At 37.1% G+C, this 27,386-nt stretch overlaps 2 protein-coding genes across 2 annotated transcripts in view; one reads left to right on the top strand and one right to left on the bottom strand.

Moving 5' to 3' along the window:
- Window positions 1-2,884: 2,884 nt before the first annotated feature.
- On the top strand, window positions 2,885-5,736 carry LOC114359640 (uncharacterized). Its single transcript, XM_028314109.1, has 5 exons — window positions 2,885-3,692; window positions 3,787-3,887; window positions 4,047-4,366; window positions 4,579-4,834; window positions 4,986-5,736. The coding sequence occupies exons 1-5, from the start codon at window positions 3,033-3,035 to the stop codon at window positions 5,410-5,412; spliced, it is 1,764 nt and encodes a 587-aa protein (XP_028169910.1). The 5' UTR covers window positions 2,885-3,032; the 3' UTR covers window positions 5,413-5,736.
- Window positions 5,737-6,433: 697 nt separating this feature from the next.
- LOC114359639 (uncharacterized) overlaps window positions 6,434-27,386 on the bottom strand; it is a 103,253-nt gene continuing 82,300 nt past the window's right edge. Inside the window, exons 3-10 of the mRNA XM_028314108.1 lie at window positions 21,434-21,588; window positions 20,867-21,013; window positions 15,808-15,918; window positions 12,190-12,323; window positions 11,613-11,781; window positions 10,861-11,312; window positions 10,519-10,740; window positions 6,434-10,374 (exon numbers count right to left, since the gene is read on the bottom strand). Of these exons, the coding sequence (XP_028169909.1) occupies window positions 7,843-10,374; window positions 10,519-10,740; window positions 10,861-11,312; window positions 11,613-11,781; window positions 12,190-12,323; window positions 15,808-15,918; window positions 20,867-21,013; window positions 21,434-21,533 (3,867 nt within the window). The 5' untranslated portion in view covers window positions 21,534-21,588 and the 3' untranslated portion in view covers window positions 6,434-7,842. The remainder of the gene's footprint in view (window positions 10,375-10,518; window positions 10,741-10,860; window positions 11,313-11,612; window positions 11,782-12,189; window positions 12,324-15,807; window positions 15,919-20,866; window positions 21,014-21,433; window positions 21,589-27,386) is intronic.

The following is a 27,386-nucleotide window of genomic DNA, read 5'->3' on the forward strand; positions in this document are numbered from 1 at the left end:
TTCGGTTACCTAAAAAAATAAATTTATGAAGTAAAAAAAAGTTGAGAACAAGTACACCTAGCACGAGTATGTACCTAAATTATATCTTTCTCGTTAACTCGTTTTTAGGGTTCCGTAGTTGTTTGTGAAAATTAGGAAACACAGCCCTACGACGCGAAAGCGACGGTAGTCGTTCAAGGAACACGTACGACGGTTATTCGTGCTCGGGGCACAGAACAGTCAGCGACATTTTGTTTTTTTTTTTTTTTCAAAATAACGCATCTACTTACCTAACACCAAAGTGTTTAGCTTTATATAGGTCCTATCGTTTTCTAATATAGTTGTTTTTTTTTTCAAAATACTTAATAACCTACTTAAGTGTTCCTTTTAAGCTTAATCGTTCTTATACTGGTGCAATGTCGCAAACTGCATCACCTAGATTTTATTCCATCATGCGGAAGGTGGATGGATAAGCATTCTTTATGTTACATAGAATAAGGACTAAAACGCCGTGTGGTAGGTACTAAGCCAATAATTGAACACCAAGTCGCCACACGCGTGGCCAATTTGTGACCAATCTGTGTTAAACTGAGATGCTTCTTCCGACTTGTTAAACAAGCTGTTTTAGGTAAGTAGTTGGCTACAAGGTAGGTAAGTATCTATTTGTAGGTAGTTACTTACTGGTTGACAAGTAAAATGTTAGGTAGGTAGGTATAAGTAATAACTGTGGTATTATTAATAAGAGTCGCGTTTTCAGAACAAACTCAAAAATTATATTTCAAGCCTATTTGTAGCTATCTACAAAAATAGGCTTTGTAAAATGTGCATGCAGATGTTTTGTAAAATTTACAAAACATCTTCTTGACTCATCTAGATAAAGATAGACGAAGATAGATATTCGTAAAAAAGATAACACTATGATACTATATTGATTGATTCCTTTGCCTCATAGAACCTTTTTTTGTTTGGCACTGACAGTTCAACTGTCACAGTTGTGCTGACAGTGTCATCATGACAAACAGCTGTATCTTATAGTGTTGTACAGTAGCGCCTATTCTATTCTGACACTATCGATATAAAGATTACTCGACATAAGAAGTTAGGCTTAGTGCAGAAGCCACTACATAAAAGATATTCTGTACTTTGAATATTATTGGCAATATTTTTTAAATTATTGTTATAATTTGCTTACAACTTTAAACTCAAGTTACAAAAAGTACTTTTTGTATCTTATACACCACTACTTTTTTATCACCGGAAAATTTTTAACAGGTTTTAAAGAAATGTGTGAAAATTATAAAGTAAAAAAAAAAATTAAATTTTTATAAAGTTAATTTTTTTATTAAATTTTCTTTAGTCCCTATTTTACGCGTCACAGCTGGGCCACTCCGCTGCTCGTTCATTCAGTAGAGTAGTCGTACGCGCTCGCACATTGATCTGTCTGTCTCGCTCACGCCTTGACCACGCTTCCAGTGTTATTATTACTAACTTAAACCATTTTAATGCAACATTTCAAGTAATTTTGAGTTCTAATAAAGTGTTTCATTACACTTACGTACTTCTTTACGTGGTATTCTGACTGTTAACACTAATTGTAAGTTAATAATACAATGAAATACCTACCTACTGTGAATACGTTACGAATACACACCAATGTGTCGTTACGAGGCTACTACGACTACTACTCTACTTTAAAAGAAATTTGTAATTCAAAGATCTGCCAAAACAGCGGCTTTCAGTGTTATCATCACAGAATAATAATAATGTATTACTTAGCTACCTATCTTAGGCTATTTTTATTGCAACATTTCAAGTAGGTAATTAGAATTGTAATTAAACGCAGGGCAAAGGACGAAAACAGTAATTTAGTAATTACGTAATACGTCACGTTGTATTTCTGTGAGTTTTTAACACTAGTTAATAATAATACCTACTGTGTAACTCCAATTGAGATCGCGCGTCGTTCGTAGTTCGTGAATTTAAGATCCGCCATAACAGCTGAGTGGTGCGAACAGTTTTAGATGGTGGTTTTAGTAGGCGCTTAGGTAAAATAATAAAATAATTCAACTTTCCCTTCATACTTACCCGGGCTTAGGATCGGCCTTAGGAGCGGCAAAATTCAATGCTTTGATAAGCACCCTGCATCGTGCTGAAGTGTGGCTGTCCCGGTACAGTCGCAAAACCGCACTACACAATTTCTCCGGCCAAGAATCATTAACACGTATTCACGTGAGGTGAATTGGTAAGACAACGTAATAATTGCACGACACTATTGACTTGATTGATACAATGTTAACAAGACAGTTCACGACCGATCAAGAGCTCGCGCGCGCGCAACTGACCGCGGCTGGCGGCCGAGCGAGCGAGACGGCGGCGCGGGGCCGCGGGTGATAATGGCCGCCGCACAACAAACGTACACCGCCGCCTTTAGGAAGCGTCGGGCCGGCAACGTCGCATCTCTCTCCATAGTAACGGGCGGCCTTGCGTTGCCGCGTTGAGCGTAAATATTGCTAGCGACGCGTGTATCCAAATATTACCAATTTTAGGGTTGAAATTTTGAGTAGCTTTATTTAACATTTTTTTTTGCATAAATAGGATCAGTATCAATAACTCATTACCCAGAATTTTTTTTTTCGGTGATAAAAATGTAGTGGTGTATAATTTAAATAATTACCTACTTACATCACCATCTTATCGTATACTTACTCACCGTATGTACTGGTGCAGGTACAATTAGTATGTTGACTTATCATAAAATGTAATTGATTTATTTGGCAGTAATAATTTAATATTTATCAGTAAACAAAGATAAGGACACTAACGAAAAAATTAAAATCATAATTATCGATTCGATATTACGTGCCTGCCTACACCACCACTAGGATGAATAACTGTCATCTGTCACTGTCAATTTAAAAGCAACGCACCCACGCAAAACAACAAAGACGTTTTCATCGGTTATGTTTTGGACTTTTGGTTGTAGTATCATCGTGGTATTTATTTTTACGAAGCTTAATATTCGCTGTGTGAGAGGTTAACTCCAAGTTCACAAAATGATACCCTTACCAGAAGTCGTGAAGCAGGAGGTAATAAAGTTAGTGCCGACGCCTATGCTCAACAGCATTGCGTGCTTCGTTTTCTACGACAACCACCCGCGGGATCAGAAACACATCGATGTGACCATTGTCACGAAAGATGGAGAAATAAGGGAGTACTACAAACGAGAATTAGCCAACGCTTTGCTCGTACACGGCCGCTACCAGCCAACTGCGATAAAAATTCTCAGGAACAGTAACTGTGAGATGTTTTACTTTTTGGTGGCAGGAGACGAGTTGACGCTAGTATCTAGGAAAGAAAGACTTTCCATTCACCGCCGCATACTAAACGTAGCCACATACAGCCTAGATGACAATGTTTGTAGGGGCCGAGCTTGTTTGAAAGTAATTTGTAAAGATGACGCTGTCCCGATGGTATTCGATGACAATTTTGAAAACTTAGGTGATAAGGCCTTACTCCTGAATGGTATAAACGCTGACGACTCCATTCCAATTTTAAACGAGCTCAAGAGAAAATTGACTCAAACAAAGTTCAGTGTTAAATGCAACGAAAGTACCCTCAAAGAGTTTTTAAGTCTCCGGCAAGTGTCAGCTCTTTCAGCGTACCAAAAGATTTATCCCAGCAATGAGGCTGTTTTCAATACAAATACTAATAAGGTAAACAATTTAATATTTTTTAGAGTACTTTTTGTATTTAAAGAAAAATTTTTTCAGAACATTTTACTATAGGTAAATCATTTTATTGTTTCAGATGGATGATGTCCTGATACTTAAATCCCATACACCATATGTAGCTCCTTGTGACAATCAAATAATAGTTGTACTCATAGTATCTTACTGCAATGATCAAGTGTAAGTATTTAGTTATCCTAAAATCTAAAATCTGCAGTTATAATTTTGTGTAATTTATTTTTATAAAAATTATGTTTAGAAATATCTTTGTTAAAAATCTGTGTTTGTTGATTTGATATTACTATAAAGTGTAAATAACTGTAATATTCTTTATTTTAGGCCCATTGAAGATGTCCACATTCTGGTACATGGTACACTCAAACCAACAACAGTATACACAACAAAACTGTACGACAGAATTAATACATCCCCTTTCTGGCAAGAGAGAAAAACTAACACACTTTTGAATGATCATGATGTTGCTGTAGTTGGTGTTATTGATATATTTGAAGTTGTTAAAAACATGCACAACACAGTGCAGTTTCATGGTGTAATTGCATATAGACGGTTGGGTAAAGAATACATGGTGCCATTCGACGAAGTTGTCCGGATTCAAGAACTGTTTTCGTATAAGGATATTTTAGGAACTGATGTGATAGGTAAGAAGTTTCTTCTGTTAAAACAGAAAGTTAATATTCTATGCATTGTTTAATCTATGAGTTGTACAGACATTTAAAAAAGTCTTGTACTAAAAGTATTAGGTATCTGTAAGGGATGTTGTTAGCATTATTTATTAATGTTATAAAGTTTGAGATATCATGTCACAAGGAACATTACATTTTTTATTAATTATAAATGTCCTAATTTACAGATGAAATGGTGATGCTCCCTCTGATAGCTGTTGCCCATAAGACCAAATTAGTCTGCCGATACCTCAGAGAAGCCGATGATCCTCCTTTAGTGTTCCCGGACTCTTTTGCCACCCATATGTCAATGGTCCCGGTTCAGTGTGACAAAAATACAATAATTTACAAGGAACCACCACTTTACCTCCCAATTGGTTGTATTCTCGTTTTTAAAGAAGAAGAAATACACGGTGACATATTTTCTGTAACTGCTTTCGTAAGGTTAGTTATTTCATTATTTTGTTTTGAATTTGTTGTCTTTTTGACTTGATAGACATAATTCAGTGTTGATGATGCCTTTTTATCTCCAAAGGAATTTTATTTTACATTAATATTACTTTGCTTAATAATGTTTCCATTGTTATATTTCCAGAAAATCAGACCAGATAGTACAAATAATGGGTTCCCTTTGCGGGACGGTGAATGCCAAAATGATTGTTACTACACCTAGATTACGAGTAACTTCTAAGCTCGATAAAAACTGGAGATTCAATGAAGAAACCACAATACCAGTCCCCAATTTAGACTACAATCAGTATGCTTCGGCAATAGTTAAACAAACCAATTTGGTGATAGAATATTTTGATTACTGTATGGCAAAAATGAATGAGAGCAAAGATGTAGAAGTCAAAAATAAGATAGGCACAGAAATAGATTTATTCGCTGGTGGTCAAGCAGCGTACTTGGAGTTCCGAAAGAAATTATTAGATTTAGCTCTGACTGGTGCCAAAAGTATGAAGGTCACAGAGGAGACAACACTATCCAGTCTGAAGGCTGGATCAGAGATGGTAACTGATTGACTTTTATAGCTTTTATTGTTATTGCAATCTGCCCCTAAGATGATATTTTATGTTAGAATCATGGACATATAAAAAAGGAATTTAGAAAATTGTGATATAGGAAATGAAGAATGAACAGTTCTAAGACTGTTTTGTAAATAAGTTGTAAGCAAGAGTCGTATATATTGAGATGTTTTACAGTATGCACTCAAATCTTTTTTATATGTCAGTGGTTGAAATATGATTAGTTTATGAAGCTTTTATCAATTCCCACCTTTATCGGTTAATAATTTTATGTTTAAAACTGTAATAATTAGGAATAAGTGTGCATGAAGACTGTGATAAAATATAGAATTTAATAATACATTAGATATATGGATAAAATAAAATTCTTGATTTCGTATTTTAAGTTTTATTACAGAACCAAAATTATAAAGTTATGTGAATATTATACAACATTTATTCAGCTAGTTTACTTACAAAAACAGTTAAAAATAGACACAGTTTCACATTACATTTATAATGTAAATAATGTTAAGTAAAATTAAATTAATCCTAGACGATCATTAAATTAACAAAAATATTAATAATGCCATGCTTTATACTGGCTATAAAAAGAATATTGTACAGAAACATTTACAACAAACAATAATTTAAAAAATAGTATGTAATAATTATTATGTCAATTGAGCATTTTCTTGTAACTCTTATATCTATGAAATAACATTAATTTTAAGGTTAATTAATTAACCAAAATATAAATAGATACCCGGTTATCCATTCATGATTTCTTAGCACCATCGTCAGCTATTCTATTTCTTTAGGAAACTACTTTATGTACTAAGTATAATGATCCCGTAACCGAAAGAAGATCCCTGACTGTTGGCAACAAACAATCTGTGATACAGAGGCGTTCAATCGTGTATTGCATAATTTTATTATATTTATTTATTTATTTATTTATTATTCATTATTGAGCAATTACATATTTGATCCAAATAGCGTCCTAAATCCTAAATAGTAGAGCTTGTCTATTTATAAAAAATACTTGGCCCAAACGCGGTGATTTATTGTTATAATTTAGTAGCTTGAATGTTAACTACTTGGAATAAAACACCATTGCATTGCCGTGGTATAACAACCAAACTTAAAATTGACTGGTGAATCTATTTCGAGTACTTTTAGAGCGATTTTTAGTCATAGTTTATTGTAATTCTGATTCTGATGAAGACAACATTCGAAACTTTTTTACCGAAAAAAGTTGGTTGGTTGGTTACTGACCATGCTGACATTTAGCCTTACCAAGGTGCGACGTGCGCCATGAAGTTCATAAAGGCATAGAAGCAACTAAAGAAATTATTGCGTAAAAAGTTTTGACAAAATTTTACTTTTTTTTATCCAATATCATTAAGATTGCTTGTTCCCAACGAAAGTCATAAGCCATTACCGTAACCAATGCGCTCTACAAACAGAGAGGATTTCAATAATTTAATTATTTAGCCTCCCCGGAGCACGATTGCGTGTCAGGTACTAGGAAGCCAAATTTTGCTGCCTGACTCGTCAACATTTATTTACAAAATCATAGAAAAAAGTATTAATCTAAAATAAATTATTTTAATTTAAACTAGCACCTGGGTCTTATTATGGGCGATAAAGTGTTTAGAACTAGAAAATACTCCTGAAATTTTTCAGGAACTAAATAAGGACATTTTAAAATAAACATTCTGTAGAATAAAACTACGTTTACAGAAATCAATTGCGAAATAATTTTTCATTCAAATGTTCAAAGTTTTTAGGATTCTCTGAAAAAGAAGGAATATTTTTTTACATAATATAATATTGCCAATCATCTGCCATACCTGTTACTATAGTGGATTAGGTTTAAAGATTTCATACAGAACAAATTATTTTGACAGAAATTATTGTTAATAATGATTATGCTAGTACTTATAAATAGGACCTCATAGTCTTGTCTCCTCTCAAGATAATAATTACAAAAATTAAGTTAATTTAATTAGCTACAATAGAAGTCTTTCTTTGAAAGCATTCTGAAATAAATAGTAATGTATAATTAAAAATAGATTCGTTTAACGATTAATTCTAATTAAACTATTATTGCATTGCACAACCGGCCTTTACTATAAAATTACATTATTATTGCAGAGGTTCAAAAGTTACTAACTTAAAAATTAGGTTTTTAATTATCTATTTCTGTTCAAACAAGCTTATTGCGTTTTATATGAGTACACGTTAAACGGTTTCCATGAAACCTCTATAATGCATTTATCTAAGTCACAAAAAAGAAATAAAATCTTCAAAATATTAAAAGCTAAAAAATTATTTAATACATTATTTTTATGTACTATCATTAACACTATTTATTGCATATTGCACACGCTATTGCACACTGTTCATAAGCACTATTGCACAAAATTTATTCACGATACATAACTATAAGCAGTCTTTAGAATGTTTTGAGTTCCTACTACTACAAGTACTGTCTCTCACACTTTTATTGCTAACACCGCTTTGGCTATCAACACTCATTTGGTGTTTCCTAAAACTTCCGAAATAAACAGAATGAGTCTCAATACTTTCAGCACCAGATTCACTCCTAGCTTCATTTTCAGTATCATCACTTTCACTACAGCTCATAATTTTAGCGATCACAACTTTTCTCTGAATTTGCCTAGAACTCGTCGAATCACTACTCAAGTAACCAGAATCTTCTACGTTTGGACCTTTCTTTCGCCGAAAACGAGGTTTATTGTGATTGTCATCTTTACTGCTTCTTACAAAAGTATTCGTGTTTATACTTGCATTCCTCCCAGAAGGTCGTTTATTAGAGGTACGGCAAACGAATCCTGTTTTGTGAAGTGTGTTCAGATCTACGTTATCGTACTCCGAGGACATTAACTGGCCAGAAGCTCTCAATGGACTGCTTGGTCCACATTGCGGTTCACGGTGTATTGAATTATTACTCGAAATAGATTCAACTGTCATAGATTTGTGAAACGTCCTCGGACTGAGGCTTCTGCCACTCAAGTTTTTTGTATGTGTTATTCTGTCGTTTTCTACTTTCCGAGGTGGTACGATAGGCTGTTCGTATATTGGGCCATCTTCGGTGGGCGGTAAAGGTGGGAGGATATCAGGTCGCGCTAAATTTTTTAACTGCTTGATCGTCGGCGGTGTACTTTGCCGTTGTCTTTTAGAATGCCTGAGCTCTAATGTTAGAATCCTTCCTTCTTCTGTAGTCCACAATTCCGTTTCTGTTTCGTTCTCCCATGTGATATCAATCACATCGCTACCTTTACTTTCATTGAATGTCGTTGGAGATATTTTCGGTCGCTCGTATGTATTCTTACGAATCTCATAATCATTTCGCAGACTGTTAAATTTGGATGCATATTCAACTTTATTGTTGGTTTTTGAAAATGTTCCGCTACTTCGGAGTTGAATTCTTTGGCTGGGCGGCTTCACTTCATTGCTTAAATTGTTTGCGAAGTCCATTCTACTGAATTTAACGTTTTCTAATATTTCTTTGTGCTTAGGATGTTTTCTATCTAAAGTGTCTGGTTCGAAGCCATCTGATTCGTGTATTTTAATGTAGTTTTCTGGTGGATCTTTAACCTCAATTGTTAAACAACCTGGCTTTTCTTCAGCATCATTGAAACTGTTTCTCGTTAATTTACGACTTCCCATAGAGCATTCAGAACCACTTGGAGAAGTTGGTGTACTGCCAAAGTTGTAATTGTTATTGACGTAGACTTCGCTCACTAAGCTGTAATCATTCTTCTGATTCGCCATAGTAGGCTTTGTCTTAGAATTGACCGGCCTCCCTATTGTTTCATAATGGTTTTGATCTATATGAATTTCACGTTGTGGCGATGGAGTATTGCTGTTGCTGCTAGAGTGAGTTTTATACACGGCATTCCTCATAGTCAGTTCTTCGTCCAAAGGTAAAGCATTGCTTAAACTTGGACTGGCTTGAGACGAAGGCACGTCAGAATACTCGATAGGTGTCGTCATTCTCTTTTGATTAGAATTCCTTTCCAAGCTATCAGTTTCGTACTCATTTCCAGAAGGACTTTCGGAAATGTTTCTAGCATAATTATTTTGTTTTGGAATTATTGCCGTATGTTGAATTCTCTCTTCATCCGAACTACTTTGGGTGTAATTCTTTGAATGGTCCAAAGCCATAGCATCATTCACCATATCAGGTAAAGAATTGTTATTTGGCATGGGTCGATATCTTCTATGATTTGGATGATTACGAAGACTGCCTGCTCGATAGTCGTTAAGGCCTATTGGCCTGATATCATCTACCCTTGATACAGTTTGGCAGTAGCTACTATAGTTACTATGTTCACAATTAACATTCTCGAATTCAGGTAATGGAAAGTTGTAACTTCGAAGCTGTGGTTCAGACCTTACTGATAAAGTTGTAGTTTTTTTTGGGATGGAAAAATCTCGCATGTATAAAGAGTTTGATGCTGTAAAACTGTTTTGTTTTCGTATTTTATTTCTGTGATCAGGTAGTGAAAGAAGGGAGTTGGCTAAATTATTTTGATTCGTAGTCAGGTCGTTGTACCCTGACTGTTGCTTCCCGCTCGGTATATTCTCTAACCATTGACGAATACTGTTCTGTTTATCGCCTCTCTTATGGAGGCAATTTGAACATGCTGTCATTTCGTACTTTAAGAAATTCTGGATATCATGTTCACTATTAGATTTGCAACCTGGACATCCAACACAGCTCTTCTTCCTGCTATTTTCTCTCTTAAGACTTACAACACTACCACTTCTTTGGCTTCCAAGACCTTGGTAAAGGTCCAAGCTATTACCGTTGGATGAAGGATATGTCTCCTCTTCAGGTATTTCATTCAGGACTGGTTGGAATCGTTTCGCTGCCATCTTGTGTTTCGCAATCGAAATCACTTCTCTGATTTTTACTAGAAATTCTAAAGCGGCCGGCGGGGGTTCCTGCAAACAAGATAATTACTTTAATTATCTAAGAATGATTAATTAGACGTGCCACAGTAGTTAGAAAGTGCGTTCAGTGTAGAGTTTAGATTAGTAAACGGAAAGATAGTCATGCGATTGTTAGTATACAATATGCGTACCTACCGCCATTAGCTGTGGCTCAAAGTAAGCTGGATTGAAGTACAACTTGCGTCTGGTGGTGCCGACTGGTCTGGCGATCTCCCGGTCGTCTGTGGTCTCCACTATGGAGACATGCTCATCGGGCAAACGTTCGATGCTGGACTCATCGCGGTGATTTACTTCTCCATCATTCTGACGCCTAATTTCGGCGTGATAAAGATGAACGACTGCTGATGTTACTTGATTCTGAAATGTTAAAGCACAATAAAGTCAGTAGCTGAGATGATATAGTTACGGTACTGTAGGCCTTACGCTTTAGTTTCTAAAGTTGATTGTATCGTATTACTATCAGAAAACGTTACGTACATTGTACAAGTTATGGTCATCGCTTCTTGCACTGCTCTCAGCAAAATCTTCAGAATCCGAAACATTGCTTCCAGAGTCACTTGGGAAACTTTTGGCGTCATGGAACTGCCTGCTCAAACCCATCAATGGATTTTTCTTGACGATCCCATCGTCTTGTCCCATACTATTAGCCAATGCTTGGGCACGTTCATTGTTGACTCTTATTATATCTCTTTCTGTGATGATCGATCCATCTTTCTTCATCAGACCTTTGAGTCTTTTCGTGCTGCCTTCTTCTGAAGCTGCTCGTCGTCGTTTTCGTATGTGGAGGTATAGAAAAACTGACGCAACGTATATGAGTCCCAGTAGCAGTGAGCTAATGCCGATCGCAACGTATTCTGTCACGGAGAGACCAGAGGAGTTGGATGCTTCTGAAGTCTGCGCGTCAGGAGTGAACTGCACTTCTGTTACATCTGGAACAACAGATAGTTTACATTTTAATCAAATCTAGAGTATGATATAACAGTATCGATGTAGGTATTGGTGTCCTGCTTTATTCTGCACAAAAAAAAAATAAGATCACATTCAGCATAAGACAAAACAACCACCATGCCAATGCAATTATGGACATCATGATGAGAGCCAGTGACTAGATGCGGCTATGTTCCAATTTTCAGCTGTAGAGTCTTTCTCATCTATTAGTTGAATCCTACTACTAATCTAACACATTATTCTTAAATTAAGTACACGCGTCAAATCACTGAAAAACTTACTGGAAGAGTGTCTAGGCGGTGTGCCCTGGACCCTAAAGGCCACACAGGGTGTGAACACGCCTCGTAGGTCCAGGGGAGACGCGGGTGCCGCCGCCACGTCTCGACACAGCAGCCGCACCACCATCACTCGGCCTGACATGCGCGTGCGCACGTCGTCTTCTCCGCTCCACTGGAATTGGGAAAATAATTTCTTTGTAGATGGCTATAGGTACCAAAATGGAGAGACCAAGTATCCTGCGTCGTGACTAACTGGCGATCGCATATTTTGTCGTCTTTGCCACGAAAAGTGGGTTGCTTCTACTTCACTCTGGAGGAGTTTGATTACTCAACAAATTTGTTGTGACAACAATACGCTGTATTCGGTTCGGGTCATATTGTCACTATCTTCATCATCATCAGGACTTAATCTACTGGAGGAGGGCGACCCTCTTTAATATACTGGAACGGAACCACACGGTTAACACGTGGCTGTTTAGAATAACTATTTTTAATTTGAGATTTACTAAATTGAAATCACTATTGTTTGTGGGCCTGCAAACAACCAGATAACCGGTTGAAGTATTGCCAATGATCTCACCTGAAGAAACGTCCTGCCTTCATCCCTGAACAGGTTAAATGGCACGTCCGCGTCCAAGGTGTTCCGTAGGTCGAGGAAACCCTTGCGGGTGAGGAACTGAGCGCCAGACACGGCACATATTGGCGTTTTCACATCTGTAAAAAACAATTTACCTATTTTATAAAAGTTTCATAGAAAAACTGATTAAGGGAGCCTTGAAGAGTGGACGCTAGTCTCAAACAAAGCATCTTATTTTTATTTACAGAAAAACATTTTTTGCATAGGTTTATGCAAATTCAATGCAAGAGTGATAGAAAATACGAGTTGCAAAGAAGACGAAAGTCACATTTGTTGCGGATATCTATTTTGAATCGACCAAGATTCAATATTATGGTAAAGCGAGGATTGACTGGAACAGGCGCGGATCCAGTCCTCAAAAAGGTTGTGGTCACATCCCATCCAAGTATCGACTTAGCAAGTAAGTACGGTTGGAATTATCTCAATAGAACGTGAAAGTATAACGTCACAAGTCTAATAAGGGTGTGGGCGTGCCCATTAGGGCCACATCAGACATGCTACTTTACTGATTTTGCGACTTCATGCGTTCAGAAGAAATCGGAATCGCGCGTTTTAGCCGCTGCGTCGAGCTTCTGAAAAGCTACTCAATCACAGCGTTTGGCTCTATTATGACGTGTGCGGTGGAATGTGTGGTCGCTGCATTCAGTTTCTAAAAAGCGGCTATATTACCTACTGTAGCTATAGCGCCGATCAGAGATGCTAAGACTGAGTTGCATTACCCAACTAAAACGTTAAGAGCGTTTACGTCTAGCGTGGCATGTCAAGTTTAGGTAATTTCGATGCTATTTTTATTCACACTAAAATAATTATGACTGTGTGCGTGTTCTCACGCTCTATAGTCAAACCAAAATACTTTGATCCACCATCGTAAAAGTGTGCCAGGCTGTCAAGTGACAGCTCAAGGAAACTATAAAATCTTCAAATCTTCCAACACCGACTCCATAATTATAAATGATGGTATACATTAGTCCTAATCAATAATAAATACGTAAATTCTTTATCAAATAGTAAATTATTTATTTATTTTATTTATTTATTTACACTTTTGCACATACATATGTACAGTGGCGGACTTAATGCCAGGTGGCATTATCTGCCAGTCAACCACAGGTCGAGTAGAGAAATTAAGGCGGTGTAATAAATATTATTATTACACCGCCTTAATTTAATAATATAATTATCAAAGGTTTTTTACTATTTTGAGAATATTTTATACAGCCTATGTTCAGCAGAAAAAAAATTGAATTTTAATGGTGAGAGATTTTTTCAAATCGGTTCTATTCAAAACAAACTTTTCCTGTTTACTATTCTTTTTTTATCCGGAAAATGCATAACATTTCATACCCACCAGCTGCGGGGGCAGCTAGTGGGTTATGTGGGGTTCTTCCTACCAGAAGGTGGGTAGCCCCTACACCCACTAAAAACCTGACTGTTTCTGCCATGATCCATATGAGTGATATGAGGGAACGCGGGACATCGCCATTGGCTGTTGCCTGTAGCATTCGTCCTTAGCCGCCACCAGACACCTCCATGTCTAGCGACCGAGGCCTGTTAGGAAGGGACAGTTGGAGACCATAAGCTGTCCTCTTGCGCCCAGGGTGTCGGCGGCGGATAACCGGAGTGTCGGCTGAGGCCTCTCGCTCCCCCTTTCCACTGCTTCTTTCTGTGAAAGAACACTTTCACAGAAAGTAAGCACACTATACCATAAGATTATTTGTCTCATCATATATTTTATACTAATGTAGATATTGTTTCCGAAAGCGAGCGGGTTCATTCCGTACCTGTACGCTTCATGCGTTCTCTAGCAAAAGCTGAAAATCAGTGTTCTGCCCTTTTGAGGGTAGTGTTTATACTGAGCTCTTTGCTTTTTGCATCGCTGCGGCACACATCACTCTGACGCAGGGAACTATTTGAAACGCTAGTCATCTTTATCTTATGTTGTTTTGTCACTTTTGTTATGTTGCAACTGTTGAAATTATTACTAACCTGTGTAACAAAATACCAGTGGTGTCACCTAGTGTGTTTCTTGACTAACTAACTTTATTTCGATATTGAATTGAATTTCAATAGCAACTATACATAATGTGTGTGTTAAAAGCATTAAAAAAAGTGTGTTACAACAAATAAACAGTTTATCTATCTATCTCACGCCTCTTCCCGATTGGTAGGGAGAGGTCATTTCCAACCGCCGCTCGTTCGCTTAGGCTGGGCACTGTTGGAGCGTGTCAGTCTGCTGCGGTGACTCACGTGCCAAGACTGCAGTGTTAACTGACAACCATCTACAGGCTCTCGGCCTATACGGTGGAGGAATGGCCCGAAGCACCCATGGCCCGGTAGAACCTGGGTCGCCCTTTGTGTGAGGCGATCATGCCGTCGCACCCACTCCTCTAATACAGGCAGAACTGCCTCTATGGTGCGACGTAAAATTTGGCTGACGGCCAGGCGTACCCTTCAGCACTCTAGGGCCTAGATCCTCAAGCCTCTACCTTTTGGTTTCCACCTCTCGTGGTGCACGTACACGTACATTTCCCCTTGGGACCTATGGTCACCTCGCAACTGGCGTCTATTCTCGTTTGTCGACACTAGCTTTGTCGTCATTGAGGATAAATGGCATAAATAATATCGATTGTCACCAGTGGCGACACATACTTTCCCAGTTGTAGCTACAGGCTTACTCACAAGTTATGACAAATTAGAAAAATGCATCCCAATTATGCCTAGTGGGGACGTACACAAATATTGACGCAAATGTCATCGTGCATGACATACGTAAAGTAAAAGTCAAGTAAGACCAGATGAATAAAAATATTATTAATTTTATTTTGAACTAGCGGCCGCCCGCGACTTCGTACGCGTGGGCCTCGTTTTACTCCTTAGTTCGTAAAATCTGTTGTTTGATATCATGTTGATAGATGGCGTTTCACGGCTTCCCCCGCATGAATATTTACGAACGTCAAAAACAGTAGGTAGTTTGTGCGCTTTTTAGACACGTCTTATTTATTTATTGAAATTTATTTGTCACATATTGTCATAAATTATAGCCTATAATTATGTTAATCTGGTTTATAAACAATAATACTGTAAAGTTTCAACAAAATCCGTTCAGTAGTTTTTAAGTGAAAGAGTACTAAACATCCAGACATCCAAACTTTCGCATTTATAATATTAGTAGGATTGTTATACGTCGCCACTAATGACAATATTTTTTTTCCCAATATCCTCAGTAGGGACATAGTCAGTGTCCACAACCGGGAATAGACGGACTGCGGATACTATGCGGTATCCACAAATTACCTCAGCCTGTGCCTCAGTGATATCATGCGTTGCGCTTTTTTGAACAGTAGAACTACACAGCACTGTGCCATACTCGAGCCCCATATAGAACCATATAACGCACGACGAAAAAGTATAGTCAGCGANACTGTTTTTGCGCCAAACGGCGTAAACGCTCTTAACCGGTGCTTTTTGTATGGAGTTTGACACATTTTTGACGTTAATGATAAGTAGCATGTGTGTTCTGTGATGCGCTTCTTATAGTGGATCTGGAAAGTGGCAGCTTACTTTGAAAGGTAATCTCCTTAGACGGGTGTATGATCTGGCCTTTCAACGGCAGATACACGAACGGTATCCGCTGCAGCCCGGAGCCTGTCCCGAACGTAGCCAGGGAACATTCTGCAATTAAAAAACAAAATAAATAGTTAAAAATTAACTTAATTCGACCTTAAAGCGTGTGCAGTTACAAACAAAGGTTGATTGTCAGGATAGGCATTAATTTTGTACCCGTTTAAAAGTGTAACGAAGTTTCAAATTAAAAAAATTAAAACCTACGAATGATTTTACACAAGAATGTGTTACATTACGGGAACACAGGACTTAGGTGACGTTTCATTCGAAAAGATCTGTACCGCGGATTAGTTGTCTCCCTTTCAAGTTTGTTAGGTGTCGAATCATCCGCAAAATATTTATCTTGGGATGAAACGTCACGGTTTCTAACTTGGAAGATTGATCTAATTTAGCTAATTTAATTAATATTTTCGGATGAGACGACACTTCCAAGTTAGAAACGGTAACGTTTCATGCGAAGATTTTGATCATTTTGTGGATGATTCGACACCTAACATTTGAAACAACTCATTCGCGGATGAGATTTTTTCGGATGAAATGTCACCTAAGTCGAACACAGACTTGAACACAGTGCATTTGTTGAGAAACACTTACGCAAAGTGAAAAAAAATGTGGCATTGAGTAACAGTGTTAGCTACTAATCGCTATTTTTTTACCAATGGGTAACAGTAGGTAGTGTTACATAAAATGGTGTGACTCAACGGAAACAAAGGCTTTAGTTGCATTTTTTTAAAACCGGCTAAATTATTTATGCTAAAATCAAAAACATATTTTCTTTAATTCCGATGCAAATCGTCGTTAAACATTACTTTGGATAAGAACACATTTCCTACTTAACCTTATTCTTACAAATGAACCAGTTTGCCCTTACAAAATATATTCTTGTTTGAATACTGTGCACTTAGCACAATAATGCATTTATTTATTTCACTAATTAAAACACTTATTCCAATATCATAATTGACTGTGTCTTTAATTTCTTAAATGCATTTAAAGATTTTTAATCCCGAAATGTTAATGACCGATAACAGTTAGTGCAAAAATTAAAAGCGGCTTTAAGAAACTTGTCCGGTTTTCAGTATTCGTTATTAATTAATTTATAAGCTGCATTGCATTTGTAGGCGTATGGAATCAACTCGTTCAATGGGCGATTGAACTATTACAGCGAGGGTTGCAGTTAAAGGTTAAAGCAGAGATTTTAGCGTAAGTAGTCGTGAAATAATTATATTTTCCATCTTACGAAAAAGATACCCGTAGTGTAATTCCTTGTAGCGTTATCCCTATTTTTTCTTAATGTTTGCTAATTGGGAACAAGGGGATAATACGAAAAAGGGTCGTCTACTTGGTATTGTAGGTACTAGGTAACAAACGTTAGATAGAATGACATAAATGTCTCTATGTAGAGCTCGCAAAAGCTCGCTAATGTCTCTAACGATACAATGAAAAATGTAAACTATTGATTGCCAGCAAGTGCTACCTAATTGTCTTTAAATACCCCGGTCGGTCTCTCTCATTTACCATGTAGCGCTGCCTCCACATGCATTATAATTTTACAGTAATACCATGTGACGGCACGCGATTGTAAACAAGCGATTTCAATAAACGTAAACATGTCGTGGCGGGATTTCCAAAAGGCTTAATACAAATATTTGTCAAATTCGATGCGGCCGTAAGTCCTTCTGGGACTTTATAAGGCTCCTGACTCTGGGCAACCTTCGACAAGTAATGCTTACTTATTAGCCAATATTTTTTAGTTACGAAATTGCATTTATCACTACCGTATAAGATGCGACGGCATTAGCGTGGCATTAGGCATCCCCGTTGACGGGGATTGTCAATGGGGAATAGTGGAATAAGCTTGCGTTTCCTCGAGGAAGCGTAGTGGATGTGTTTGTAAAGAACCAATAGAATCGCTTCATTTACCGAGGCGAGTTATAATTATGAGCCTTAGCTCGATATGTTGTTGCTTTACTATTGGTCTAGTAGAGCATAACAGAACCAGTGCCTCAGATATGATAGCGGCACTGGAGAGGTGCCATCGAAATTTGTGACGTGACAGAGCATGCATATGATCTGACGTCTCGCTGACGTTTGACGTTACAAAAACACCCTCCCATACCGCTCCCATAGGCAGGCACTATTTCAGCACTAGACCTATAGAAATCTACCATGTTAATAAATAAAGGTAGAATGTTAATCAATTGGTTCTCACAAAAACTAGTCTAGACAACAACATTGTGTTAAAAATAGAAGTTATTATTTCTGAAGTCCAATTTTCTGCATTGTATCGTGTTGTTCAGTTAATTACACTCTTTGTACAGATTCTCAAATAATAATTTTAATTAATTTTATCTTTAACCTTTAAATAAACTAATTTATTACTAAAATTCAATGCATTGGCGATGTGCTTAATTAATACTTAGTTTATACCTACCTAAGTCATCCATACTATCTATACTTAATATTATAAATGCGAAAGTAACTCTGTCTGTCTGTCTGTCTGTCTTGCTTTCACGTCTAAACCACTAAACATTGGCATAGAGATAGTTTGGGTCCTGGGAAAGGACATAGGATAGTTTTTATCCCGGTTTTTGAAACAGGGACGCGCGCGAATAAAGTTTTTTTGTGACAGACAAAACTCCATGCGGGCGAAGCCGCGGGCGGAAAGCTAGTAGATAATATAATTTTGATGGCTAGAGCAATGGCTGTTAATCTTAGATTAATATTAATCGCAAATCGATATTTAATCGACCTCCCGATCGCTCATCGGATCTTCGCGACCCAAATCCCAATTTGATACCGTCTCATTTTTATAGGAATTAAGACTAAAACCTCGTTTGTGCTCATCTGATCTTGAAAATTATCGTGTGAAGTAAGTTTATTTTGTAAATCCATGTTATTTGCGTGATATCGAACGTTTCGAATGCTGATATAGGTAAGTAATACGATTAAGTTAGCGGTCAGTCCAAAATTATTGTCATTTTTGCAAGTTTAAAGAAATTATGTAGGATAATAATTATGTATAATGTTATTTATTAAAAGGTGCATGAGCTTTAACTCACCTCCTTACTTTTATAAATAGTAGTTTGATTTGATATCATATAGATAGATGAATGCTAGGTTTTGGTAAACTTTTAACAAAACTCTTGCCAAAAAGTAAGTAGGTGTTAGTTATACCTACAATCAACTTTAAACGATCATACAAAGGATTGTAGAGCCTAGAGTTATTTAATATTGGGTTACATTATAAGGACAAGCTTACAATGCTTACATCAATGAGTGGGTGGGCTTGCAAGGATTTGAATCAACAAGGCATTAAGTTTAGGATCTCTAGGGGGTCCTACATTGCCCTCCACTTTGTAACCTATCATAATGGAAGTATGAATGTAATTATTTGTTTTGTTACCATCAATATTAGAACAAGCAAGGACTTAAACAATGAACTACGAAAGATGTTAGCGAGTTTTATATTAACTACTAGCTTTCTGCAAAAACATTATCGCGCGCGTCCCTGTTTCAAAAACCGGGATAAAAACTATCCTATTTCCTTTCCCGTGAACTCAAACTATCTCTATGCCAAATTTCATCAAAATCGGTTCAGTGGTTTAGGCGTGAAAGCAAGACAGACAGAGTTACTTTCGCATTTATAATATTAGTATAGATAATGCAGTGGTTAAACCTCTTAAATACCTATCAATCAATCATTATTCATTCATAGATATCAAAGTACTTGCGGATTTTAGCACTTTGGTAGCATAATATTCAGCGGGACATGACAGATTTGTTTAATTTATTATGATTTAAATACTATTAAGCTAATAAATTATTATAACAGTTTTGGGACTGAATGGCAGGTACATTACTCTAATAGTTTTTTCACTAGTTTTGCTAAGTCAGCAGTATCTAACTATTTTTAATGACTAATAAAATGTGATTGCATTGTAAAAACGGCAAGAAAAACGATAGAATGGAATACAAGTGTGATATATGATAGAGTTAATGTTCATTCAATAAGCATGATGAGTTTGCGATATTTTTTGTGTTAATGGATGGAGGATGAATAGCGTGTGTGTGATGATTAGTGTAAAGGTGATGACAACTTGATATTAATTTACTTAAACCTGTAAGATCGAGCAAAAACTGCTGATAATGTAATAAATAAATAAATAGTGCCAACTTTCACTCCGATTTCTAGTCCCAAACTAACGCAATAACTTAGATCTTTAACGAAATAAAGTATGTGTAGTGTAACGATAATAAATAGGTACTTTAGTACAATTACATTAACAGAAACGTCATTTTATTGAAGTGTATAAATGCTTGTACCTACATACGCAAGTACGCAACATTTGACTCTACGAGACTCTAATACCTAACCAGTTACGTTGTATTCCATACATCAGCCACTGGACCACCGGGCAGTCATCGAATTTTATCTTTCTTGTAACTTTTTCGTAAACAGTAAAAGTGTGAAATGTTCGTTTGTACTTTCTTTGTTTTGTATGAACAAGGAAATCGCAGCACAAGTGGCGAATGTTGTGATGGATATCTAGCAGTGATGTTGCAAAATTGTTGGTAACTGTTACTTGTGCTTGTGCTTTCAAGTCTGCAAAGCGCATTCCATGTTATTATTGTCTAGTAGACAATAAATAAGATCAATTTTTCTCACTTTTTAACACGATCTAGAAAATATTTCTATCAGAGATTTATGTAAAAGATGCATGCATCATGACGCCTCACGTTCGCTATTGTAGAAGAAGGTTGTTTCTATCGCCGTAGTAAGTATAAACGACTATGCAGAATTCGGCTGAGTCCTATAGGTAGGTACGTATGTTTCCGAAAACTTCGTTTCGACCTTTTTTTTGTAAAACAGGAGGCCCCGAAGAAAAATGATTATTAAAAGCTTATTCCTACCTATTTTTTTGGGGTGTGTGGCTAAAAACATGGAGAGTTGTGGGCATCGAAAATATTAAGACTTAATAAATAATAGTATTACCGGGCAGGTCGTCGACGCACAGCTCCCTGTCCTCCCTGAAGAGCGGCGCGCGCTGCGGACAGACGCACGCGCACTCGCCCGCGCCCGCGCTGGCGCTGCCCATGCCGGCGCCGTGTTCTGCACATTGCGCCGGGCTGCACTCTTCGCCTGAAAACAATGTTGATGTTGAAGGAACGTAGTGGAAATCCAAGAGTTAGAGACGAAGGCTCAGAATAATATGCTAAAAACTAAAGGTAGGTGATTCTTACTTAATTTCTAGGATTCTAGAAATCGAAGTCGAGAATCTTCAAGCACATGACGCGCGCCAGTGGCAAAAGAGATGAGCACGCTAATGTATTGTTGTTTTAATTTGTTTTACGCGATTGCATAACGCCATATCGCCCCTAGCAGGAGGAAAGCAGTGACGAGAAGAAACGTTTCACACAGAGCAACAGTACCTAGCGTTGTTACAAAGAGTTAGAGTACGAAAATAATATCATTTCAGCAGCGATTCTACTAACTTCACCCGCACGCAACTATAGTAGCGCAGCGTTAGATGACTGCGTTAAAACAATAACATTCGCTCACCAGTGATCGTGAACACGTCGCCGGTATCGCGACGCGCCAGCTCGCCGAGGCGCGCGCCCGCCGCGGCGGTGACCCACAGCAGCAGCAGCGCGGCGGCCATGCTAGCCCGCGCCGCCTGCGCCGCTCGCCTCGGGCTCGCGCATTGCTGACGACACCTGTGAAAGAACAGCACATTTTTATTTATAATAGAGTCTACGGGAAAGACAGGTGTAATTCAGTGGTACTTAATAGCAATACTTAACTGTGCAATAAAATACTATAGTCTAATGTAATGTAATTTTGCAGTAAAAGTGAATTAGTATTATAATAAAACGCGCGTCGGTTGCATATGGACCAAAATTGCGATAAGCGCTGAAGAACTCAATCCCCGTCAAAACATAAAAAATAAAATGGTTGCATTTTATAATTCAGTCATCGTTTAATTTTTGTCTATGAGGTTCATACGAATAAAGCACGTATTCATTAGTACGTTAAGGCATAGTAACAAAATAGTTATTAAAAGAATTATTTAACAACAAAATTGTTTTGTGAATAAAAAACAAAATAATGTCCGCATTCCAAGAACTATTGTTACCTATTACTCGTAGCTATGTTAAGATTTCCGGTAGTAAATGTTATATTCAACATAATCTAAAATTACACATACAATCTCTATAATTTACACAAGGTAGGAGGTATTCTATGTCGTAAATACCGAAAGCGATCCTGACTGTGATTTGCCGATTTTCGATAATACTTGACTAGAACATAAGTGAGGTTGTCTCATGTGTAACTACACCCATATTACACTACAATAATATAAAACAATATAGCCATTTGGCTACGGAACCCTAAAACTAGTTTAGTCTAGCGCTTCTCAAACTGTGCGCCGCGACACCCTGGGGCGCTCGAAGTTGACGATAGCGAAACGACCATGCCACATATTTTGACTAAGGTATAGAGTTTGTCAAGTTAGGACCAGTACTAACTAAGATCTTATAACTTTTTTCAACAAATAATTTAAAATCGGTAAAATGCCTCTATACAGGTATCCTTCCGTTTGGCCAAATTACTTTTCGCCAAATTTCACTTCGCAAACAACTTATCGCCAAAGTTTCATTTCCCAAATAAACTTTTAGCAACTGTACTTTTCGCAACTAATTCATTTGGTCAAATTAACATTTGGCCAAATTTTACTTGGCAAATGTTTATATAGCAAATGTTTTATTTTGCCAAATATTATATCCCAAATAATTTGCTTGGTCAAATTGACACTTCACATACTTACGAGTACCCACCGTTACCCACAAATCAAAGCATAAGGCACATGGTCATGGTTTTCACAATAATTTTATGTAAAACAGAGAGATTGCAGAAAATAGTATGGTTGCAAAAAGTAGGTATTGTAGAAAATAGTAGGTTAGGTTAGGTTAGAGTGACCCTTAATGCGCGAAGGCGAGCGAAGCGTGCCGCGGCAGCGGCCGCCGAGCGCTAGAATCATCTCTATTTTTAATGAATCATTTGGAAATTTCGATAAAAAGAATGAAATATGAAAATTTATTTAGAAAAAAATATATATTAACTACCCACTAAACAAAATAATAACCACAAGCTAATTTGTATTCCATTCTATGCACCAATCAAATTGTTTTGTAAATAGTTTATCGTGAAATATTTTTGCCTAATGAAACATTTGGCAAAACATACTTTGCCAAACAATAATTTGCTAAACAATAATATGCCGAAAACGACATTTGCGAATTAAAAGTTTGCAATAAGTTGTTTTGCCAAATGAGAATTTGCCAAATGAAAATTTGCGAAACGTTGTTTGCGATGTGATAATTTGGGAAACGTTTTTTGGCCAAACATTAGTAATCCCTCTATACAACATAATGCTCGGTATCCTAGGCTATCTAGAGTTCCTAGTGTGCTTTTGTAGCGCATATAACACGCAAAATGTTAATCTGAAAGCTCTGAAATCTAATTCTAAGGCGCGGCAGTAAGGCAGTTATAAAGACACGCTGAAAAGCTTATTACAGGTTAAAAGGTTTTTAAGGCAGTTATAAAGACACAACGAAACGACACTGTATAACGTTTAACTAGGCTTATAACATACCATCTTAATCTGACAATTTTGGTCCCCAGAAAAATAAGCTCAGATAATAATCAACCATACATGCGTTAGAGATTGTAAGTACACTAATAATCCAGATAAATACTCGTAAGTATATTACGGTTTGGCAATAAATTATTCCTACCTATAGATGGGAGTTGGATTTCAATTTACAGTCATCGTTAAATTTGTATCCACAACGTTCAACAACTTAATGGCTTAATAAAAGTCGGATAGTCATTATGATCATGAAAACCAAACCGTTGATTTTGTGAAGAAAAAATAAATTAAATATCCGCTTTCTATGAACAATTGTGTTATAGACTCTATGTAGGAGTAGGTTGGTATTTCGTAAATACTGAAACAGATTCCGCTTTTGTACCTTACTTATTCTAATTTTCATCATCCACGAAATGTTTGAAACGATTTTCGATATTACTATCGACACGAGGGCAAAGTGACTTGAGAGTGTAACGCCACAGCTGCCAAAACATCAATACTTTTAACCCCTGGGCCACATACGTCACAATAACCCGAAAATTCGCGCTACCGCGATGTGTGGAGCCGAGTATTCAAGTATATTTCAGTGATTTTGCAAAGACTTCGCTCCGAATCATACTGCGATAATATGCGCCCTGGCGTAAGGGATAAACAGATAAAATAATACCAGTGTGCCTACCATGAGTTTACGTTAGGTGAGCTCGCTAGCGAATACGTCAAAAAATTATATGAAGATTTTATTTCTTGAAAGTAGCCGCTAGAGGCGCTGCACAATATGTCATACATTTAAATGTCATTTTTTTACGCAGTCGCTAGCGAGCACACCTAACGTAAACTCATGGTAGGCACACAGGCCTGTTCATCTCCGCGAGTTTGCATCGAAAACAAAACACGCGCGACTACCCCTCCTGAGATACCAAATCGACAGGACAATCACGAGCGAGTATTGACGCACGCACGTATTCTTCACCCATTTGCATTGTAAAGACAATAAACCATATGTAAAAACGGTGGTGTAATTAATACTGTGCAGTATTTTTTAACTGCCTGAATAATATTAGAAACACAAATTATAATTCATGCTTATTCATGTATTTCCTCCGCCATTTTTCGCAGTTTGACACCTCACGTCACACTTCATTTTACCGAAGTCAGCCCTATGTCTTCGGCGCAGTACCGATCACTGACGTTTGTCAACAAAATGGTGCTCGACTCTTGAAACAAGCTAAATTACACCATATTGTTAACGACATTGAGCATACATTTTTTTAAATACCTTCGCGAAGAAAATCTTCTGTACGAAGTACTTATTATTATTCTGTGATAATACTCAATACACATTAAAAATATTCAGGCTGAGTTGCACCACCTAACTTTGACTGTAGGTAACTAACTATGACAATAATTTCTTTACGATGAAGCCTAGACTGTTAAACTGTTTGTAGGATACCTATTACAGATAAATAAATAACCGAAGTTTTTGTATGGAGTTTGACAGATTTTTGACGTTTGAAAGTTAAAGTAAGATGGTGCAACCCAGCCTAAGCTTTACTACTTTATACAGTTGACCCAATGAGAGTATAATTTTAGATTCTTAATCAACATAATAAACGATCCTCGCATTGTCGTATTTAATTTTAGGTGACCGCATCTAAATGCGGTCCCTTTCAAAAATTATAACAACAGCGTGTTATAAGTTACGAACGAGTACTACCTATCAGTTGCAGTGATACGTAGAGACTAGAGCCGTACATATTATGTGAAAATGTATCCACGAAGTCATTAAGACGAAAAATTCAAATGCTCGCGCGAGGTAAGTCAGCACAGTGACACCTAGAGGGGCACGGAGGACAATTTTAAAAGCACACCGCTAGATGGCGCTTACTTCTAACATTGTACACTAGAATAAGCCACGGGAGAGCAGCTATTAGTGCTATTACTTACAAAATTATTCAATAAATCAGAATAGTCTTACTTAATTCTTATTTAAGTAAGTAATTCATTAGTTTATAGCGGTTCCTTGCTGCTTTATGCTTATTGCATAAATCTGTGTAGATACGAGCTAATAGAATTAAAAATACTTAGGTACTTACATATTTTGCACATACCTATCACAGTAAGTAAACACTTTTCTCTCAAAGTTCAATTTTAAAATTGCTCTCAGACTAAAACCAGAAGAGTCTTAATTAAGTCTTATTTAAGTAATTCATTAGTTTATAGCGGTTCCTTACTGCCCTATGTTATGAGAAACGCGTGTGGAGGAAATTATCGAAGCAAACCAGTAGTTAGCTTTTTCTGGAACTTGTTGCGTATAAATCTGTGTAGATACGAGCTAATAGAATGTAAAATACTAAGGTACTTACATATTTTGCACTTATCACAGTAAGTAGACACGTTTCCCTCAAAGTTCAATTTTAAAATTGCTCTCAGACAAAACCACATACAGCCGCGACGGCACATGATAATTCATCGGAAAAGCATGCGCATCTAATAGTTCAATTGTTATCTAATAAGCGATATTAAAATAACATTTGTATGACAACTGAATGAGTGTAGGTAGGTGCAAGTGAAAAGATAAAAATTACAACAGTGAAAGCCCGCGCTTGGATGCAAAAATTCATAAGCATTGTTCAATGTTCGATTTCACTTAAGTATTTCACATGATTTCCTACGGAGCCAAGATATTACAGCCTAGGAGAAAACTGATAACAGAAAAGGCTGTAATTTGGACCTTATCTGCAAAGACAAAGGGATATATCTGACGTATAAGGGATTGCAAACCTTTTCCCACAATCGTGTGTTTAATTGGATTTTTTTATTCACACTATTAGAAAAATAATTTGAAAAATAAAGTGAACATCTGGCTAGATGACATGAACAAGCAAGTTTGATTCCTTAATTGAGATCTAAGAGGATAATTGATCAGTAATAGAAAGTCACTCCGTCTGTTTCATTATGTGTTCACACCTATAATTCGTTGAAAAAATTACGTGAATTTTGAAATAGAATAGATTAGATAGATAGATTAAACCAAGATAGAGGACATGAGCTACCATTTAATAGATTTATCGTAGAGTCTTAGTACCTAAGTCCTAGTTTGTTTTTAATCAGTCAATAATTCGTTCCAATAATTCGTAGAAATGGCGCTTTAGAAAGTTGAAAGCAACATTAAAATGTTTGTCACCTCTGTTCTAAGTCCACGCTTCAATATTCGATACATGTTTGTCATCCTGCACGACTTTGGAGGCACGCGTCGAAAGTTTACCTTTCGTAATGCCCGTGTTTCCGCGCCCAACATCTTTTGGTGGCTGCTGTTTGCCTAACTGTTAGTTCAAACACCACTCGAGCCAACAGTTTAAAATATTATTTAAGTGACAATCTCTTACGGTGTAATGACACTGACAAACTCACGCAGTGGTGGGTCGGACCCCCAGCCTCTTGAGAGTCAATCAAATCACAATATACTGTCTAACAGCGTTCGCGCAACTTTGAAATATGGCTGGTCATATCTCCGCACGATTGATAGCTTTCAATACACACGCAACACACACACTCATAATGAGTGAATATTTAGTAACCAATTGATCTGTCCATTTTATCCAAACACGACATGAAGCGTGTTTGCATAGATTTTTGATATTTATCACTCGGGAAATGGAGTATTGTGTTTGGATATTTTGACTTAAGACAAAGCCCACACAGGTTTCATTTAAATTTTACGGCATGTCATTGGCTTGAGCACTGCGTTTTCCGTATAGAAATGGTGATTTGTGGCGTAAGACTCACAGTTTGAGGGCAAAACTGTAAATAAGTAGCCCTGTGCCGTAAACAATGCGAGGGCAAAGAATTAGTGGGTAATTA

The sequence above is a fragment of the Ostrinia furnacalis genome, unplaced genomic scaffold, assembly GCF_004193835.3.
Source record: "Ostrinia furnacalis isolate ACB-3 unplaced genomic scaffold, ASM419383v2 OfSCF4536, whole genome shotgun sequence".
NCBI lineage: Eukaryota > Metazoa > Arthropoda > Insecta > Lepidoptera > Crambidae > Ostrinia > Ostrinia furnacalis.